The sequence below is a fragment of the Ursus maritimus genome, unplaced genomic scaffold (genome assembly GCF_017311325.1).
Source record: "Ursus maritimus isolate PB19 unplaced genomic scaffold, ASM1731132v1 scaffold_12, whole genome shotgun sequence".
Classification (NCBI taxonomy): domain Eukaryota; kingdom Metazoa; phylum Chordata; class Mammalia; order Carnivora; family Ursidae; genus Ursus; species Ursus maritimus.
The window spans coordinates 7,516,268-7,537,880 of NW_024423564.1; the positions used below are offsets into that span (position 1 = coordinate 7,516,268).

At 41.8% G+C, this 21,613-nt stretch overlaps 1 protein-coding gene across 1 annotated transcript; it reads left to right on the forward strand.

Moving 5' to 3' along the window:
* Window positions 1-9,717: 9,717 nt before the first annotated feature.
* On the forward strand, window positions 9,718-18,251 carry VTCN1 (V-set domain containing T cell activation inhibitor 1; the record flags this gene model as incomplete). Its single annotated transcript, XM_008710366.2, has 3 exons — window positions 9,718-10,066; window positions 11,840-12,118; window positions 16,925-18,251. Coding segments are annotated over 3 exons (753 nt in total), but the record flags the coding sequence as incomplete, so codon positions are not given.
* Between the last annotated feature and the right edge of the window lie 3,362 nt (window positions 18,252-21,613).

Sequence of the window (21,613 nt, forward strand, 5' to 3'; positions counted from 1 at the left end):
TTTTGATTGAAATATTCCTTTAATATTGAACTTTCTATTTAGCATCCACTAAAAAAATTATTTTCTCTTTTATTTCCCAAATTGACTTAATTTGAAATAGACTTATCTTCTTCTTTTTGATTTGTAGGAATTCTTTATGTATTTTGGATGCAGCTTGGTTATATGCATTGTAAAATCTCTCTTAGTGACATCTTTCAATGAGCAGAAGCTCTTAATTTTAATCTAGTCCATTTTATCCATCTTTTCCATTATACTGGAGCTTTTTATAACCTGTTTGGTTAAGTAGTGTTTGCCTATCCTATGAAGATTTTTATTCTAGGTTATCTTAGAGAAGCTTTCTTGTTTTACCTTTCACATTTATATCTATTAAGCATCCAGAATTAATTTTGGGTATGGTGCAAGATAGTGGTCAAGATTCACATGTCCCATGTGGTTCTCCAGTTGACCCAGTACCATTTGCTAAAGCCAATGCCCTTCCCCCACTTCTCACCAAGTGCCATTTTTGTCAGAAATCAAGTATCTAAACGTGTATGGCTCTGTTTCTGAATGTACTAGCCTGTTTCATTTTAATATTCCTTTATAATTCATTTTATTTTTTATGTCATCTCTTTACCTATTCCTAATCTTGGGCAGTGTGTGTGTATGTGTGTGTGTGTGTGTGTGTCTCATCTTAAAGCAGGTTAATGAGGTCAACAGTAGTTTTAAAAGAACCAGGTTTATGTTTGATTTTTATTTTCTCCAATTGCTTTCCAACTAATTTTGGCTTTTATCTTCATTAGCGCCCCTCTTTCTGCTTTGTTTTGCTGTCTTTTCTTTTTTCTAAAATCTTAAAACAAGCGTTTTGTAAAAGAGTTTGTCAAAGAAGGCAATAAATACTTTTAGTAGATAGCATCATTCAGTTTTCCAAAATGATTTACCAATTGACTCTTCACCAGAAGTGTATGAGAGAGCCCGTGCTCCATGTCCTCACCACGCTCGATATTATGGAATCTTGTGGCTTTAATTTCTATTTCCTGGTGACTGAGGAGAGTGAGTACACGTTCATATGAGAAACATAACGTTGAGAGACAGAGCCAGAACAAAATAGTACATTCTGTGTTATTCCATGTATATATAGTACAGAAACAGGCAAATGAATCTCTATTAGAAAGGCAGGGGAAGAGTGAGGGGGTTGCCATTAGGAGGGAGCACGGGGGGACTTCTGGGGGATAGTAAAGGTCTAGTTCTTGGTGTGGGTGGTAGTTATGTGGGATGAAATTGTGATGATTCTTCAAATTGCACACTTATGTACATTTTTATGTACGTATGTTATACTTTAATACACTCATATATATGCACACATATTACAAATATATATTATAAAATATGTGTCTATGTATTTTTGGAAATAAAATATTGATAAAGCAAATATTTTGGGCTAACTTTTAAAGATATCAGTGCCTACGTTTTGGTGCCTTCCTCACTAATGCTTAATTAACTCTTCCTTAGTTATAATTTACCCTGTTCTGGATCTTAAATACTGCCTTGAATTAAAACCCTAGCCTTTGTCCTTCACTCTAAATCTTAGTGACTAACCTTTCTGGGGCCTAGGGCTAAATGGCTTGGCATCAGAGCCCCTGTGGAGTTATCTCTGGCTTGTCAGGGGCTTTGACTACCCTAGCAAGAATGTTCACATTGTCCCAGCCTCCCTGTGAAAGTCAACACTTTGCCACTCACGCTTTTTCCTGTTGAATAACTATAGTGACCTCAGGTACTTAGCTCAGTTCCCTGAAGACGATGCTCAGTGCTTTTTGAATGGACAAGTGGAGGGATGCGAGAGAGGCAAATACATAGATAAAAGCTAGTCTATTCAGTTCGGCAATATTCCACCAATAATGTTAAAACCCTACTACAAATGAAGAGGTTTTCTGTATCCTTCCTATTTCATGGGGTAAAAGCTGGTCATTTTGGATAAAATGGGCTATTTATTAATTTAACATTTTTAGTTGCATTTTTCTCAATTGCTTTTATTAAAAAGACCATAACCCTTACCTGAGAGCATTGTAGTATCACACTTTAGATAAATTCAACAAAATGGTAGCTGGCTTAATACACCAGAAAGTGAAATTAAGGAAATGCCATTACGTAGGCGATGATGATGATATCTTTGAATCCTTCCTATGTGTACCTCACTGTACTAAGTAACTCTGCATACATTATCTGATTTACTCTTCACAACAAATAGGAGATCAGCATTATTACTACATCCTGATAAGCACTCACCCAAAGTTGCACACAGCTAGCAGGTGGGACAGTAGTTCCAAGCTCTGGGTAATTTGCTTCCAGAACCCACACTCCTCCCCACCACCCTGTGCTGATAACAACATTCATACAGAGCTGTGGCCCAAAAGGGTGTTTTCTGATTTGCCTTCTAAGCATTATTCCTAAAACCACAGCTTTCAAAGACGAAGAGATATTCCTAAATACAGAAAAAAATTCAATTTCTTCAAAACTCTCCTCAGGCCATATATGCCACCTCCTCATAGCCATCCTACTCTTTATAAGTACAAAATATGGACCCCATAAAACATAAAATGCATTTGAGGTGGACTGTTTGGAAGAAAAGTTGAAAGGCTCGCATTAACCCCTGCTTATAGGACAACATTTGTAGATGACCCTTCGAGAAGGGGGGAGATATGTGGAAAGGCCCCTGACCCTACTTAGCCCAGTCTTTGTGCTATCACTCACTCACCGCATGACCTCAAACGGCTCTGTGTAAGGGAAGAGTTCAGGAATCAGAGACGTTCTAATCTCAGGACTGACACTAACTGTATGTTCTTTGGGACATAACTTGACTTTCCAGAAATAGTTTCCTCGCTGGTAAAATAGCCACTGTGGGAATTAAATGAGAAAAGTGTTTGTGAAGTACCTGGCACATGAGTGTAGAAAATGGCTGCCATCGTTATTTATATTGCTAGCATCCGTGCCATTAATAATAATTTGCGATTATTAACACATTTATATAGCACTTCCTACAACTTGCGCAATTTCCTGGCCACACCAGGGCTGACTTCCTTTGAGGTCAGAGAGGCCTGGGCAGGAGGCCACAGGACACCACCTCATAACAGGTACTGTATCTCTAGACGCTGGAGACGCCAACGATGAATGTGCTCACGGCACCAAAACAGGAGACTGAACAAATTGTTTGGAAAGTATTTGAGAGAGAGATTTTTTTTTTTAATTGTACTCATCTGAGAAACAGCTGTTGGCCTTCCTTACTTTTGTTTTATGGTTTTCAGTTGTTTTTATTTTTACATAAGGTGGGGATACCAATCTCTATGTATCTCAGTCTGGCCCTGGTCAACAGCAAAACGTTCTAGAAAGAAGACAGGCTGAGTTCCAGACAAGATTGTGTTTGATACTGGCTCCGCTGCTTGCTAGATACAGGGCTGTAGGCAGCCATTTACTCCCATGGAGCCTCTTTATCCTCATTTATAAAATGGGTATAATGATAATTCTTACCTCTCATGGTTCTTACCAGGCTTAAAACGAGTCACTCCAACTGAAGCAGTTACTAAAGTGTTCCCTTCCTCCTGGTGCTCTGATCTGCAATCCTTCCAAGGGATTCTGGTTCATAATGGTTATCAATACCATTAAGATTTAACATGTGGCAAGTCAGGTACTGCGTTAAGCTCTTTACCTGCATTGTATCATTTAGTCCTTTCAGGAACCGACTGAGGGAGCCTCTACTATCATTAACATCTTCATTTTACAGACGACAAAAAAATGACGAAATAAAGCAGTTAAAAAACATGCCCAAGGTCCCATATGCAGGAAGTGGCACAGCTGAAACTTGAACCCAGATAGCCTGGTACCTGTTCTCAAACACCAGCTCCTTCCCACATTGTTCCTTCCTCGAGTCTGGCCCAGCATCCTTCCTAATTTCTTCTCACGGAAGCAACTGTTACCCCCAGGCCTGCTCTCTTCCCGGGCAAGAGTGGCACTCACAGTGGTGCCAGATTAAGCTTCTGTGTTACCATCGTTAAGCCTTGTGCTACGGTGTCCATCTAGACGGCTGGGTTCCAGCAGATGCTGACTGGCCCCTCCAGTATGCTCTGTAGGCTGCTAGAATGTACAGAACTTGGCTTACGGAACTTCTGTCTCATAGAAGAAAGTTCATTTACCAGGTTTTATCCAGTGCTACTGGGACATCCCAGATTCATAATCTCTTGAAGAATTCTCGCCTTGTGTTACTTGTAACCTCCCTTTCCAAGAGATTTCCGCTCCTACAGCACAAGGCAATTGAATAGCTCTCAGCCTGTGTGAAAACAGAACACTCTGGATTTTGGCTTGCTCCTCTTTCCCCATGCAAACCAGAGCAGTCATAGTAATTAGCCCTCAAGGGCTAGAGAATACATTTTCAGTAAGTAGCTGGGTCTTCTGACTTTAAAGTTCACATCCGTGCCTGTTTCAATTAACAGAATCTTCTGTCAAGAGATAACTGCCTTGAACCCACCTCCTAGAGCCCCCCCCCTTTTTTTTAAAGATTTTATGTATTGACAGAAAGAGGGAGCAGGAGAGCACAAGCAGGGGGAGCAGCAGAGGGAGAGTGAGAAGCAGGCTTTCTACCGATCAGGGAGCCCAATGCAGGGCTCCATCCCAGGACTCTGGGATCATGACCTGAGCCAAAGACAAGACGCTTAACCAACTGAGCCACCCGGGCACCCCTCCTACAGCCCTTTTACCCTTTGGTTCACTGAATCACACAAAAGCCACTGGTGGTTAAGAGGCCTGGAGAATCCTACCAGGCTAGATTGTGTTTCCTAGAACATAGCTCTTTGAGCCAATGTTTGTTTGTGAGTTTGAATACAGATTTCTTTTTTTTTTTTTTGAGAAGCAATTTTATATGCTGTTGCTTGCTAATTACATTTCATTTAATCACTTTTGATCATCATTTATTCACCTAACAAGCATTTACTGATTGCTTTCTGGGTGCACAGCAATGGCGAGGTCCTCCTGGTTTTTTCAGTTCTCACTGGCTTTTATTCCTCCTTTTGATTTGATAAGGGAGGGGAGGATTTAATCGACATTATACTCCTTCCATCTGCCACATCTTTAATGCAACCTTAAATGCGCTAGAGCCTGCAGCAGATCCCTGGGGCACTCCACACTTGCCTACTTTCAATCATTCAGTTCTCTAAGAGATCTTTCAGCAAATTCTCTACCTTTGGCTCAGGGCCAACACATTAAAATTAATTCAGTAGCAAAATTACCAAACTAAGATATGTCATTACTATTTCATTCTCCCCATAAACTGTGTTAATCATGTATTTTTTCTGAAAAGTAATTTTTCAATTCAACTTTAATGGCACTTTATAAACTACAATCAAATTTATTCTTGCTCTAACACCGTTACATTTGCTCCATGATTTTATTGAGAATTTCTGTATTTTCATTGCCTTCTTTTTCACTGGCTCACATTTCCCCCAAATTTAGGTGTGATAATCCTGCCAAATGTTCCTTACTCCTACAATCATTTTGGATAGAACCATTATTTCAAACAGTGCCCTGATTTCTACTGATTTCCATTCATTCATTCATTCACTCAACAAATACTATTTTTCTTTGTAGAAATGTAGCACTCGGCACTCGTCTTTCTTTGCTCAGGCCGCCATAACATATCATAGACTGAGTGCCTTAAAACACAGAGATTTATTTTCTCACAGTTCTGGAGGCCGGAAAGTCTTCCCCAGGCTTCAGGTGGCCCCATCGCTAAGCCTACCTTCAGTGGCCCTTTGTCTGGCCTGTTGAACAGAGGCAGTGGCCCCCATCCTTTAAAACTAAGGAGGTTTCAAGGAGCTCTGATGATCTCTGAATCACCTTTAGGGTTATTTTTCCCTTTCTGGAAGAAAGCTCTGAAAGCTCTATTGTCCTGTCTTGCAAGATCTAAGAAATCTGACAGCCTTCCTTCATTTTGTCTCATTGTTTCTATCCCCTTTAGTTTTTCTTTCCCCTGCTGGTGGTGTTGCTGCTGGAATAACCCCCATCTCTATTCCTGGCTCCTGCTGAGGTGGCTGCTTAAGGCCAGGAGTAGCACCTATGATCTCCTTATCAAATGGCTGTACAACCGCGCCCTGAGTGTTCTCTTCAGAACAGATTTCTCATTTTTGGCAATATGGATAGGCTGAGAATTTCCCAAATCTTCAAGTTATGGCTCTTTTGTTTTTCTTTTGAGATTTATTTATTTGGTTACTTATTTAGAGAGAGAGAGAGCACGCACGTGCTCGTGCAAGGGGTGGGGGGTGGGGAGAAGAAAAGGGAGAGGGAGAGAAATCCTCAAGCAGACTCCCCTCTGAGCCCAGAGCCTGACACAGGGCTCGATCCCAGGACCTGAGGCAAAACCAAGAGTTAGCTGCTTAACTGACTGATACACCCAGCCATCTGTGGTTCTTTTTTACTTAACAATTCCTTCTTCAAGTCATCTCTCTCCTTTCCCACACTTTACTCTAAGCAGTCAGGGTAACCAAGATACTCCTTGCAACCTTTGCTAGACATCTCCTCAACTAACTATCCAATTCCATCCCTTGTAAATTCAACCTTCCACAAAATACTAGAACATAGTTCAGTCAAATTCTTTGCCACTTTATAACAGAGTGGCCTTTGCTCCAGTCCAATAACATGGACTCATTTCCACCTGAGACCTCACCAGAATCACCCTTAACATCCCTATCTCTAGAATGCACCTTAAAAGTTTTCCAGCCCCTACCCGTTACCCAGTTCCAAAAATTCTTCCATATGCTTAGGTATCTATTACACCAGCACCCCACTTCTCAGTACCAAAATTTGTGTTATTTGGGGTTATCCAGAGAAACAGAACCAATAGGATTTTGAGCGTGGGCACGCACACGTGTGTGTGTTTGTGTGTGTGATGAGAGAGAGACAGAGAGAGATTTAGAAAGAATTGGCTCACATGATTATGAAGGCTGAGAATCCCAAGAGCTGCTATCAGCAAGCTGGAGACCCAGATGGTTTAGTTTCAATCTGAGCCCAAAGGCTTGAGAACCAGGAAAGCCAAGGGTGTAGTTCCAGTCCCAAAACTGGCAGGCTCAAGATCCAAGAAGACAGTGTTTCAGTTCGAGTCCAAAGGCAGGAAAAGACTAACGCCCCAGCTGAAAGCAGTCAGGCAGTAGGAGCTCCCTCTTACTCAGGCTTTTTGTTCTATTCAAGTCTTCCACTGATTGGATGAGCCCCCCCCCCATATTAGGGAGGGGGATCTGCCTTACTCAGTCTACTGATTCAAATGTTAATCTTAACCAGAAACATCCTCACAGATACCTTGGAATGTTTGACCAAATGTCTGGGCATCCCATGGCATATACAATTAATCATCGTAGCATTATAGGATTTAAAAAAATCATTAAGGCAGTTTCTGTCCTTGAAAAGCTTACAGATTTGTGCCAGGGCCAAAAGGTAGAGGGAGACAGCTGCTATAATAAAGGCAAGGGAGAGTGTTATGGGAGAGTAGAGAATCTATTAATTTTGTCTTGGCAGATCAAAAGAGGGTTTCGTGGAAGGGCTGCCATCTGAAGAGCCTTGAATATAAGTAGAATTTGGATAACTGGTGATAAAGGAGAGGAGGGAACTATAAATTGTAGGTGCAAGATGGGCAGGGGTGTGAAGATGCATAGTATAATTGTATAGCCAGTACTAGCCTGGAATGTCTTGGATATTAGTCTGTCAAGTAAAAATAATTGAAAAGCAAATTAAATCTTTAAAGCATGTTCAAGAAAATGCCAAGGCAGGTGATGGGGTGTATTGCATTCACATTACACAGCAAACATCATACTATCCTCTTTCATAATTTCTCTCCCAAATCTCCCACATGAATGGCCACCACGCATGGCAGCGGCTCCAAAGTTTCTCCTCTCCCACACTCTAAAGCCTCCAAAACATCCTCTGCCTCTCTTTTTAACCTGTATTTCTTCTCCCATCAGTATCTCTCTGTTCTTTCTAATGTAAATCCATCTGGCTTAGCTTCTCCAGCTCTGTCCCTTATCCATTACCTTCATCTATTTTTCCAAAGCCCTAGGAGCCAATTAGTTCAAATCCCTAAGGGGCTAGAAGAGGTGAAACACCAAGGATATCCTTATGTTCATAATGTTTATCTCTGAAATCTGAAAAATAGCTTGTACACTTTGCTTATGTATCTTTCCAGTGAAAGCAGGAAATCAATAAATCACTTGATATATATAAAAAGTAGAGACTATGAAAACGTGGTAGGAAATGAGGCTGGAAAGGTAGCAATAAGAGCTAATGTCTATGGGGCATTCACCATGTGCCATGCAGTATTTGCCCCATGTAGCATTTAGTTTTGAAGGCCATGCTAGTTCGTCTGAACTTTACTCCACAGCCCTTGGGAACCATGGAGGATTACGGAAGATTAGTGGTTATAAAACTGACATGTCCAGATTGTATTTTAAGGTCTACCTGTAAGATGAATGCAATTTTACAAAATAGATTTGATGGAGGCAAAGATCAGAGGCGGGGATAGCAATAAGGAAGCTAAGAAGTATAGCTGAGAAATGCTCAGGACCCATCAGTTTGGACTTTTTAGGTTGTAACAAAGAGAGGTTTGTGCAGACTGTTTTAATATAAAATGTTTAAAGGATACTCAGAGATTGGGACAAGAACTAGACTTGAAAACCCTCAGGATCTAAGAAAGCTCTAGGGATTGAGGACTCTCTTCATCTTTCTCCCTCATGTTCTCTCCGCCACACTTCTAACTGCTCTACTCTCCTCTTGGGCTCAAATACCCCTCCTCTCCTTCACTTCACATCCAATCACAGAAGGAGCCTCTCAAGAAGATTCCGTTAATTAAATCACCCCTACAGGCATCCTCAGCCAGCAGCCTCCAGTGAGGGAAGAACAGTTGGCCAATCCTTTACAGACTGCCCAGGCCATCCACTGGGCAAGTGAGGGAGAGGCCGTGGACACAGCTGGCATCATAATTAATATTTCTTCTGGTGGTATGGTTGGAGAGGAGGGGGTGATTTCTATCTTAAGCCAAAAATCAATTTAATTAAGTACCATTCTTCATTATACTGTCGCTTGTACTATAACCTTGACTGAGGCACTTACCTCCTCTTTGCCTTGGCTTCTTCATCATTCAAATGGAGATACAAGTAACAGCACTTTAGAATTTAGCATTCTTCAGAATTGCTAGCCACACTTAGTTAACATGAGGTTTCACTTCTGTCCCACTTCTGGTTAACTAAGAATAACAATACCTTATATGTGTAATTACAGTTTGCAAATCAAGTTCACAACCATTTGATTTGATCCTCACAAGAACCCTTTAAGGTAGGTAAGATAGATAATATTACCTTCATTTTTCTGAGACCCAGAGAGGTTACATGACTTATTCAAGGTCACACAGCTATCAAGTGACAAAGCCAGGACTTGAATTCTCATCTTCAAACTCTGAGTTCAATATGTTCCCCTCTTGGTGCCTGTCAAGGGTTGGGTTGCTTGTTCTCAAGGAGCAGATCTGCTATAGACTCAAGACCACTGTCTTCCTGTTCTTTCTATTCTTATGTCTCCTTTTTTTTTTATGCCTCTCCTGTTCTTCTATATTTCTAATTTATTACAGAAGTCTCTGTTTGGCCTTTAGTAATGAAGGGTTTGGTTGGAGACATTCCAAAACTTCCCTGGGCAATGACCCTTGCTTCCTGAATTGCAGGGAGACACTCCATTACAGTCACTACTCTGACCTCAGCTGGAAACATCGGGGAGGATGGAATCCTGAGCTGCACTTTTGAACCTGACATCAAACTTTCTGATATCGTGATACAGTGGCTGAAGGAAGGTGTTATGGGCCTGGTACATGAGTTCAAAGAAGGCAAAGACGACCTGTCAGACCAAAATGAAATGTTCAGAGGCCGGACAGCAGTATTTGCTGATCAGGTGATAGGTGGTAATGCGTCTCTGAGGCTGAAAAACGTGCAACTCACAGATGCTGGCACCTACAAATGTTACATCATCACCTCCAAAGGCAAGGGGAATGCTAACCTTGAGTATAAAACTGGAGGTGAGTTACTTTTAGAAAGGGGAAAAGAGAGCACCCAAAGGTATTTTGGGGCTAAAGACCATGGGTTGCTGCTGAAATATGTTATGCTCATGAGTGACCAATAAGACAAAGGCCGTCCTTGCCGCACCAACTCCAAAAATACCCCCCCCCCATAAGATTTGGTCTTAAAATCTTCTGTTCTAGACTCTAGTCTTCTCTGGATTTTCAAGTGTATTCCCTGAAATATTTTGCCAAAATAAATGTGGTCCCTTTTATGATAGCCTTTGCTGTTGCTAGTAAGAGAAACCTATGATCCGGCCTGAGACTTTTCTGTGCTAAGTAGGCCCTAGCCCAAGTCTGAAATCAGCACCTCCAGGGACTCATGGGAGTGGAACCCATTTTAAGAGAAGTTCAAAGGGAACTAACCAAGAACAATCTTGTTCTATAAACTCACTAATCCTCCCCCAGTGAAATCCACCCTTCTTTATCAACTCAGCTTGGTGAATTTATGTATAAGAAACTCAGACGGGTACTGTGAGGAGTAAAAAGATAATTAAGAAAACTAGATGACTGTCGCTGCTCTTGCAGAGCTCACAGTACATAGTTTATAGATTTGAGGGCTGGGGCAGAGATAAGAAAAATAGGTAAATACCTATAATAATTGGTAAAGTCTATCAAATGCATTAAGAGAAATATAGAGTGATTTGGGGATGCAGAGGGAGAGAGAGAGATCACATCCAAATGCATAGGGAGGGAAGGGATAGGAAAGCCCCTATGGAAAAGTGAGCATTTGAAAAAGGCCTTTCAAAATGGGCAGAAAGTATCCTGAGGCCTCCTGGCCTACACTAGTCTGCGCAGACCTTCCTTGGACTTTAAAACATGTGTTTCTACAGGTGTAAAGCACAGATCTAGAGCCAGACCTGGGCAAGTACGGGGCCTGGGCAAGGAAAACTCACTGAGCCTTAGTTTCTTCATCTTAAAATGGGGATTAATAGGGTCATGTCAAAGGCAAGGGCTTTCCTTTCACCGCTCACTCAGTCCCAGCATAGTCCCAGGCAAAGGAAAGTGCTAAATAAATTAATAACTTGGATCTTGCCACTTGGCATAATAAGCATTTTATAGTCAAAAGTCCAGGCCTTAACATATTTCAGCAAATGTCTCACTGCCTGGATATTAGAGGAAGCTAGTCTTAATTCCAAAGTTCATTTACGTCCCCAGTAAGGAAGATTATCTTTGAAGAAAACAAATGACTGTCTCTACCCTTGGATACCAGGGCTGAAGAGTTTCCACCTAAGCAAAATCCAAACCCCCGTGATGACAAGGCCTATGTATGGAATTTTTGTGGGTGACGGGTGAATGCTTTTGTTTTTTCCTTGTCCCTCCCTCCCCCCTCCCTAACTTTATCCTCCAGGCAGAAAAATACACAAAATCCAAGAGGCTTCACAGGTGCCTGAGAAAATGCCCGATTTCCTTAAGGAACAAACATTTTGTGATCAACTTTATCCCTTATCTTTAAGGGATGAACTGGAACTCCTCTTAGTTGGAGAAATTTATCTGTTATAACAATTATACCTAGAACTTAGGTCCTTGGAGTTTGTGATTTTGACCAAAGGGTTGTACAAATCATTATTTGCATCTGCAGTACAATGGGCCAGACACAGACGGCCCGCTGGGGAAGTACTGAGTCACTTCAGTGGTGGAAATGACTGTGTTTTTAAGACTAGTACTTCAAAGGCTATATTGTTTTACCTGTATGACCTTGACATCTGCCCCTTTTGACTTTCAACCCTGCAGCCTTCAGCATTCCAGAGGTGAATGTGGACTATAATGCCAGCTCAGAGAGCTTACGTTGTGAGGCTCCCCGATGGTTCCCACAGCCTACAGTGGTCTGGGCATCCCAAGTTGACCAGGGAGCCAACTTCTCAGAAGTCTCCAATACCAGCTTTGAGCTGAACTCTGAGAACGTGACCATGAAGGTTGTGTCCGTACTCTACAATGTCACGATCAACAACACATACTCCTGTATGATTGAGAATAACATTGCCAAAGCCACAGGGGATATCAAAGTGACAGGTGGGTTTCTCCAAGCTTTTTGCATGGGTTTATTGGGCAAGAATCAAACACAAATTAAAATCTAATTGGTTTAACAGATACATTATGTATCAGGGCATAGGAAACTAGAGAGTCCTCTTCATGGAGAACTTGACCACAATTATAGTTGGGATTGCTTTACATAAGAAGACTAACACAAAACAATATTTATGGAATATAGGTCAAAAATCACAATGAGGCTTCCTCTTGTATGCCTTCTCGTTAACTAGAGGTGGTTGCCTGGAGAGCAGCATTTAGGATTCTGTGGCCCTGTCTAACTCAATAGGACTGCTTTGGTGAAGCAATGGGGAAAATGGCAATCATTTGACGTCCTTGATCTACATCCCAAGCCCCCCAAACAAAACTGATCTGGTTCTAGCCCGCCTTTGAGAAGACTTTCAATCTGAAGACTGAAAGTGTTAGGGTCCAACTCCAACTTAGTCTTATTCAGCCCATTTAGGACTGGTTCATGATCCCACTAATATTGGCCCAAGATTAATCAGAAAGCTCTAGATTGAACTGGCCTCCCAGGCTAAAAAGACTAGGACTCAGAGAGGCCCAGCACCCTAGTTTCCCTACTTTAGTGCAAAAAAAATCTAGGGTTGAGCTAGTGTCAAGAAAACGTACAGACCAGATTATGACTTTTAAGATCATCCCTACTGCAGCTGAATTAAATTCAATCTATAGTGGAAAGAGCATGTCAGGAGAACTGCTGTCTTATACCAAGCCCAGAACCAGGTGGAATACCTTGTACATTTAAGTGCTCTATAAATGTTTGCTGAATTTAACTGAATAAATCATATTTTTGTCAGCTTACTTTTTAAATTTAAAAGTATATATATGAAAAGGCAACCTATGAAATGGGAGAAAGTATTTGCAAATCATATATCTGATATTCAGAATACATAAAGAATTCCCACAACTCAACAACAACAAAAATCAAATAACCCAGTTAAAAAATGGACAAAGGCCTTGAACAGACATTTCTCCAAGAAGATAAACAATTGGCCAACAAATATATGAAAAGATGCTCGATATCACTAATCATCAGAGAAATGCAAATCAAAATCACAGTATCACCTCACAAGCATTAGGATAGCTAGTATTTAAAAAAAAAAAAAACCGGAAAATAACAAGTATTGGTGAGGATGTGAAGAAATTGGAACACTTGCACATTCTGATGAGATTATAAAATGGTGCAACTGCTATGGAAAGCAGTATGGAGATTCCTCAAAGAATTAAAAATAGAACTACCGTATGATCTAACAATACCATTTCTGTGTATATATCCCAAAGAATTGAAAGCAGGTTCTCAAAGAGATATTTGTACACCCATGTTCATAGCAGCATGATTCACAATAGACAAGAGATGGAAGCAACCCAAAATGTCCATAGCAGATGAATGAATAAACTAAATGTGGTATATTGGGCTGCGTGGGTGGCTCAATAGGTTGTGTCCGGCTCTCCATTTCGGCTCAGGTCATGATCTCAGGTTTGTGAGATGGAGCCCCATGTTGGGCTCCATACTGGGTGTGGAGCCTGCTTAAGATTCTCTCTCTCCCTCCCCCTCTGTCTCTCCCCACCTCCCCCTCAGGCACACTCTCTCTTTCTCTAAAAAAAAAAAAAGTGGCATATACATACAATGGAATATTATTCACCCTTAAAAGGGAAGGAAATTCTTTCACATGCTACAACATGAATAAATTTTCAGTATTATCGTGCTAAGTGAAATAAGCCAGTCATAGACAAATATTCTATGATTCTACTTATATGAGATATCTAAAGTAATAGTCAAATTCATAGGAAACAGAAAGTAGAATGGAGATTACCAGCACCTTGTGGGGGAGGGAAAAGCAAAGGGGGGGGGTGTTTAATGGGTATAGAGTTTCAGATTTGCAAATGAAAAAGATTTGTTTTCAACAGAAAACAGAAAAAATCTGTTTCGTAATAATGTGAATACACTTAAAACTACTGAACTGTACACTTAAAAATGGTAAAGATGGTAAATTTTATGTTTTTTACCACAATAAAAAAAAGTATCTAACAAAAAAATCATACATATGAGAAAAAGAGAGCTCTTCCACCATCCTGAGGAACAAATTGGTGACTGTGAATAGAATGCTCTTAGTTGACTGTAACAGAAAACCAACTCAAATAAGCCTGAGCTAAATGGAGAATTTAATAAAAGAGCCTCAGGATATCTCATGGAACCAAGAAGAGGAGTACAACTTGGCTTCAGGAACTGTTGGAACCAGGAATTTAAACGCCACTGGGATTTTCAATTCTCTACTTTATTCTTTTGTTATTCTCTGATTAATTTCTTTTGTTTTAGTCTATAGGGCAGAATGTGATTCCCAAGAGCTCCTAGCTTCCTAGCTTTAAAAGTCTCTCTCACTCAATACGGTAACCAGAGTGAGCCTTAATCCCACAATCCTATTCTACATTCTCAGAAAGGCTCAACTTGCATCAGTTGCCCACACATAGACCAATGAGGCAGTACCTGATGGAAGGCCTTCCCTGAAGAAAAGGGGGGAAAGGAAGCATTGGGCATTTAGAACAATGGGTGTTGACAGTAGTATCTCAGTTCAGATCTCAATAAATATCTCCAAACTGTATAACTAATGCCTACCAATAGAAAGGGCAATAACTGAACAAACCACAGAAATTGAGCACACCTTTTATTCAGTGAGCAGATTCTTTTTCCATACATGCTTATTGAATACATTAGGACAAGTGTCCCATGTATCAGTACTAGGACTAAATACAATATGGTACCTGGGCATAGCTCAAAATTCAGAAAACAACACAATTCCTTCTTGCCATGTACAAAGTAAGTACTCCATACATGTTTTTAAACAATTGGATGAGACCACAGAGTTTTCATCCTGTGTTCTCTGACTCTACTGCTACTTTAGGTCATTCATTCAACAAGTATCTATTGTGTGTCAAATATGTACAAAGCAATTTTTAAGTTCCATGAAATACTGAGGTGAATAGCATAAATGTCATAAGAGGAGCGAATCACAGTGTAGATAGATATGGTGTCTAGGAGGAAGAATTGTTAATTATGACTGTGCCTCAGTAGATGAGGCAGAGTTCAAGCTGGGCTTTGAAGGAGAAGAATGGTTTTGATAGAACAGGAAGGTCTGAAGTCAGGAGCCTATGTCAATGGTCAGGGGAGAAATTATGAGGGCTTTAACTGGGGCAGTGGCAATGGAAAGGAAAGGAGAAGAATCAAAACCTAATGAAAAAAATCATCATGGTGACACAAATAGGAAGGACAAGAGAAAGAGCAAGTCGAAATGGGTCTGATATTTCTACCCAGGTTGCTTAGGAGTTTAGTAATGCTATCAACCCAAAATTAAAACAGAAGAAGCAACATGAAGATGAGGGTTTTGGAGATGTTGAGTTGAAAGTGCCCATTGTGTCCAATGGGTAGCACATAACCCAGCATGTGACGGCATTTTCCCTATAACCTTCAATCCTACTTTACATATTTCCTTCTGTGAGAAGGGATTCCCACCAATGTAACCCTTCTAGCCTCTCTTGTCTCCCTTCTTCCCCTCCTCCCCAGAGGAGGAGGAATTAATGTATCTGATTAGTGACTTTAGTAGGAGAAGCTAGACACAAAGAGTTTGGCTCCTCCTTCTCCTTTTCTCTCTAGCTAACCCTGAGAAAGTCTGCTCCTCTAAGCCATCAGTTGCTCAGCAGCAGAATCTCCCCTTGCAGCAGGAAGCCTGCCCCAGTCTGGTGTTGCCTGTCACTGGGAAAGCCTGGGCTGCAGCCCATCTGCCTGTAGACCAAGCTTCATCTTTTATTATCAGACTTAACCAATGATAAAGGTAATATTTTGGTCTTCCAGTTGCCTTACTCTTTTTGTCTTATCCTTGTTCAGAACTCAGTTGGGGAAGAGGGTGTTACTTACTTTGAACCCCAACAGCAGGTGCTCAAAAATATTTACTGAATAATTTTTAACTGACATATACAGTAGCAACCATAAATCCCAATGTGGAACTCAGGACAGAGCTCAGACTAAGGAGGTAGGTTTGGAGATGTTCAGCTTAATGGAAGTCATGCTTACTGGGCTTGTTACAGGTAGTACTTGTTGAGTGCTTATTACATGCCAGGTCCTGTTCTAAGTGCTTTACAGCCTCGTAAGAACTCTATGAAGTCCATTATTATCTTAGCTTTATTTTCTAGGTGAAGAAACTGAGGCATGAATAGGCTGAGTTCCCTGCCTAAAGTCACACAGCTAGTAAGTGTCAAAGCTGAAATGAACTAAATGAGAGTGGATTGTCTAGGAAGCAAATAGAGTAAAAGAAGAGTAATCTCGTTTCTTCCCTTCTACCTTTCCCGACTTCAAAATGAGAACAATATTTTCGCATCGCTTTGTAGTGGTGTGATGAAGCAAGTGACACAGAACCTGTAAAGGTCACTGCCTACGGGAAAAAATGTGTCTGAAACCAAGGACCAGCCATGACCGCTGATCCTATTCTTTATTTGGTAAGCAAGAACAATCTCTTTATTGGTCTCGTTTTTCATGTGGCTGAGTGTTCACTGGCGTGGACAGCAGACTGGAACTTCCTTTGAAGAAAGCTAAAGCTCTGATTTTAAGCCAGTTACAGAGAGGTGGAGAATAGGGTACAAAATTGCCCCCAAATTGGGGTAGAAGTTGTATTAGAAAGAACTTATTCTGTTTTTCAGGTACTTTTCTTTGCCAAGCAGCCACGTGAAGAAGACATCCAGCTTTTCCTCTGTGACCCTGAACTTGTTTCTCTCCCTTTGCAGACTCTGAGATTAAAAGGCGGAGTCACCTACAGCTGCTGAACTCAAAGGCGTCCCTGGGTGTCTCTTCTTTCTTTGCCATCAGCTGGGTACTCCTGCCTCTCACCCCTTACCTGATGCTAAAGTAATGAGCCCTGGCCACACAGAAACATGCAAAGTCATTGGTACGACAGGTGAGATGGATCAAGAATGGTGTGGGGATTGGATCTGTGTGTGCTTGTGTCCCTAACCAGAGTCAAGCAACCTCCCGCATCAGCCTCAGAAAGAAACATTTGATAATGCCAGGGGAGCGGGCACTGTTCCCACTGGTCTTGTGAAAGGTAAATATGTGTGAACAAAGAGTGTAGATCTCATCGATGTGCTTACAGCAAAAACAACTCTGCAATTCGAATATTTGTGTAAATTCCAACATCTTTTCATGTACCGAGTATCCATCCACAAGGCAAGAAGAGAAAGAGAAAGAGATGTTTAGCCCTGATAGCTCCTCTGGATTTCACTGTTATTTTACAAAACATCATGACATGCACATAGTCACTCACACAAGTGACCTCCACCTGGCCCTTCCACAAAGCTCCTATTGACCAGAAGCTTGAAAAATGACTCCCCAACTACCCCCGCCCCTGCTGAGACTTCTGTCACTTCAGTCCTCTGGCTCCAATTTGGAGTAGGACCTTGCTTTCCGAATATTCTTCTTGAATGGAATCTGTGTCCAGATGAGCTCATGAAGCTCCAGTCAGCACTATCACGTGACTCAGTGGCATTGCCACCGTGCATCCAGGCTCGCAACCTGAGAGCGATTTCTGTCCCCACTCTGTCCTTGGCATCCATTTGTTACCAAGCCCCAGAGCATTTTCCTGGGTTGTCCCTCAGACTGACCCTAATCCAGCCTCCACTATTTCACAATCCTGACTACTTCTAAAACCTTATACTTGCTCCTTCCTCTCCCTGTATCCATTGATAGGAACTAAGATGCCAAAATAAAATGATTCAAATGCTATTTTCATCACAGCATTCCTTCGCGCTGGAAGCTAACGTGACTCTCTGGACACTAATGTGTCAGAGTCAAGGTCCTCAGTCATGTGGTCACAGCGCTTCCCGCTTTACCTGTGCTTCCTGCTTCTCTCAGCTGCCTGCCCTTCTCTCTGGTCTTGCTCCCTCCCTCACTGGCCCTTCAGGGGAAGTCTCCTGGATTCTGTGGCAATTCAAAGCCACACTTCCTTCACCCATTTCAATCAAGTGCTTCCCAGCTTATAGCCCACTTTCCTGATGGTCCCTTTATTCCACAGCCCCTTGGCATGCATGAATAATTTATGATATCTTACAGTCTCAAAGGCACGTATATTCCTTGCCTAGATTGTTAAGTAGGGCAGGCAAAGATCTGTTGATCCGCTTTTCATTCTTTCTCTGTTCTCCAAACACAACAGTGCAGTGCACAAGAGGGAGTCTTTGCAAGGAAACACGCCCATTCCCACTTCCACGGTTGTCAGTGGAGGGAGATTTCCCTGAGGAAACTCTCTCTTGAGGATCTCACTAGTAGAAAAGGAACACTTTCTTCTTTCCTTGATTCCCCACAACACGGTAAATGAATTTTTTATATCTGCAACTAGATAATCTGACCTATAAAGTATGGCTTATTCATCTTTATCTTGTATTCCCTTCGAGCAGCCATTTGCAGCCTTTTCAAAAAGCCATGACATACGTGGAAGGGACGATATCCACATGCAGTATGCGTGGGTCATATACAGTTACCTGATTAGCTACAACTCCACCTCTTTCTCCCTACGACTTTAAATCCATTTTTAAAAATAAATAAGTAGATCATTGCTTGTGAAACCCATTATGGGACTGTGGGGGAAGGTCATTGATGGGGCGCCTGGGTAGCGCAGTCGTTAAAGCGTCTGCCTTCCACTCAGGGCGTGATCCTGGCGTTCCGGGATCAAGTCCCACATCAGGCTCCTCCGCTATGAGCCTGCTACTTCCTCTCCCACTCCCCCTGCTGTGTTCCCTCTCTCGCTGGCTGTTTCTCTGTCACATAAATAAATAAAATCTTTAAAAAAAAAAGACAAGACATGACTGTCAGGTGACCCATGAACTGGACCTGGGTGATCAGAGGCTCCTCACCTCCACCCCTGTCCTTGGGACGAGGGTCCCACTTGCCTGTCTCACTCCCAGAGGCTGCTCCAAGGACACAGCCTTGAGATAATGATGTGGTGTTGAGAACACCTTGCATGGTATATGTGACTGAACCTAGTGATGGCCCCTATATTAACTTTTAAGACTTACAAGGATCTACTCGTCTTCTTGCTGCCCAGGACAGGCCTCATGTGTAAGGGCCCTTTGGTCACCGAGACTGCCACCCACCAAACCGGAGTGGCCTGCCTCTTTCTTCTGTCTCTCCCTGCCCTATAAGTAAGGGGGCACGGTTTCAGACTACTCCCAGGGAGTTCCTGGGAGGGTTGCAAACCAACACTGAGCACAACATTTTAGGTCACACACACTCGTTGGTTGGACACTCAGGCTGAAGTCATCTTTCTCTCAGCTCATAGTTGTTCTCTCAGTTCCAATTAGCTCTAAGCATGGTCCCCTTCCTGAAGAAGAGACTCAAGCCATCTCCCTTCCCCCAGCAACCCATGGTAGCATGTGGTACTGACAGAACATCATCAAAATACAGAAAAACAAGCTCATCTCTGAACAAGAGATACCCTCATACAGGGGCAGAGACTATCGGTTCTCTATAAATGTTTGCTGAATGGTTGTAAGAACATCCTATTTCTGTTATTTTCAGAATCCCAGGAATCTGCAGAACTATTTCACCATAAGATATGACCTAGTTTTGTATTTCTGGGGGGAAATGAATTCATGTCTAGAAGTTTGGAGTGAACAAATAAGATCAAGAAGCAAAAAAAAGCCAAAAGCAACCCACAGAAGACTGTAATATGAACCAGATAAATCTATCTTCAAAGACATATATTAAGAGCTGGGAACATAATTCATCTGAACTGGATATGTGTTAGGACTAAGTCAATTGCAAGTGGAGACAAGTGGATCTCCATACCTCAGGGACCCCCTCCTCACCACCACCACCCCATCCAGGGAATGAGAGGATGGGATATTGCCTCTCCCTATTCTCTGAATCTTTATATTGCTGTAATGTTGCTCTAAGTTCCCAAAGTTTTGATTTGCAATACCTCCACATCTTATAATCCATAAATTAAACTGCAGTGGATATAGTAAGAAGCTGCTAGTTAGCTGCTACTTGACAATTCAGAGGTGGCTGAATTTTAGTGATGGGTCAAATAATTCACTTTTCATTAGGATGCTTCCAAAAGTGCCTTGGAATCTCCTCCCACCTGACAAATGCTAAAGAAACATGGTCATAATTTAAACTTAAAACATGTAGCTGGGAGACACTGGTTTTCCAAATTATCTGAGCATCTTCTTTTTAAAACAAACAAATGCCATTTTATTTCTCAGATGACGTGCATCCTTGAATGGTCCAGGAAAGGACCTCTCATCATCTCTGTATACGGCATTATGTCAACACAAGGTTTCAGGCTTCTACGTTCTGTCTTACATGGACAGCGACAACCTCAGCTTTCAACAGCACCTAGAGCACTGGGACTCAACGGGGTGATTTTTCACACCCCTCCCCGCACACAGCAGACATCTGAAAATGTTTGGAGACAGTCTGAGTTGTCACAACTCGGGGGAGAAGGGAGGGTGCTAGCGTTATGGATAGAACCCAGGGATGCCACTCAACATCTTCCAATGTACGGAATTATCCACCCACAACAAAGAATTACCCAGCCCCAAATATCAGGTGTAGAAAGGGATCTAGAAAAGAGGGAAAACAAACCTTTTTGCTTCCTACAAATAGGCACTATCCTCTATCTCTCTGGCTGCTGTCTCAGCAGAGAGAGCCAGAGCTCAGTTTCAGGCAAGCAGGAATTCCTGATGGGGTTATTTCCAGCGGTTTTCTTTCCCTTCATTCTACAGCACAAATTAGGTTCTATGACAGCTGCCTGAGGTCTATCTCAAGCTCTCTCGCTCTGAGTTCAGATCTCAGGACCCTGCCTAGTCACAATTCCAATGAAAGCAACAAAAACATGTCCCCTCCTTGAAACACACAGAGATTTCTGAAAGCAGGGGCAATGGACCTTTGAAATGAGACCCTGAGGAATAAAGCTTTGATCAAAAAGAATGTTTTGTTCACACCCGCCTTTCCATACTTTTCACATGTTGATGTCCGCCTCCCTGGCACTTTGGACCCACCATGACTGTATTACATTTTGTTATAGAAAGCTTGATTTTTGAGTTCTGACCATTCAAGAGAATGATTAAATGCCCATTTCCTATACTGTTGTCTGCCTGGTTTGTCAAAGAAAGTGAGCATGAGGGAAGATGGATAAAAGCCATGGATCAAGGTCTAAAGATTAGCACCTACCACGTAATGGGTCTTCAATAAATGTTCGTTGAATGAAGAAATAAATGAATAGGAGTGGCTGGGCCTAGTTCCTTAAGGAAACTCCATAGACTTTGCCGGCCTGCCACGTGTCCATCTGGGAAAGGTCTCAGTGGCTTGAGGCAGGTAACATTTGGGAGAATACATATAGGTGGACAAACCCATTGCTCTGGTGTCAAAAAATCTGTTTACTATTCAGAAATTATCAAATTCTCAAATCTTAGAGGTGA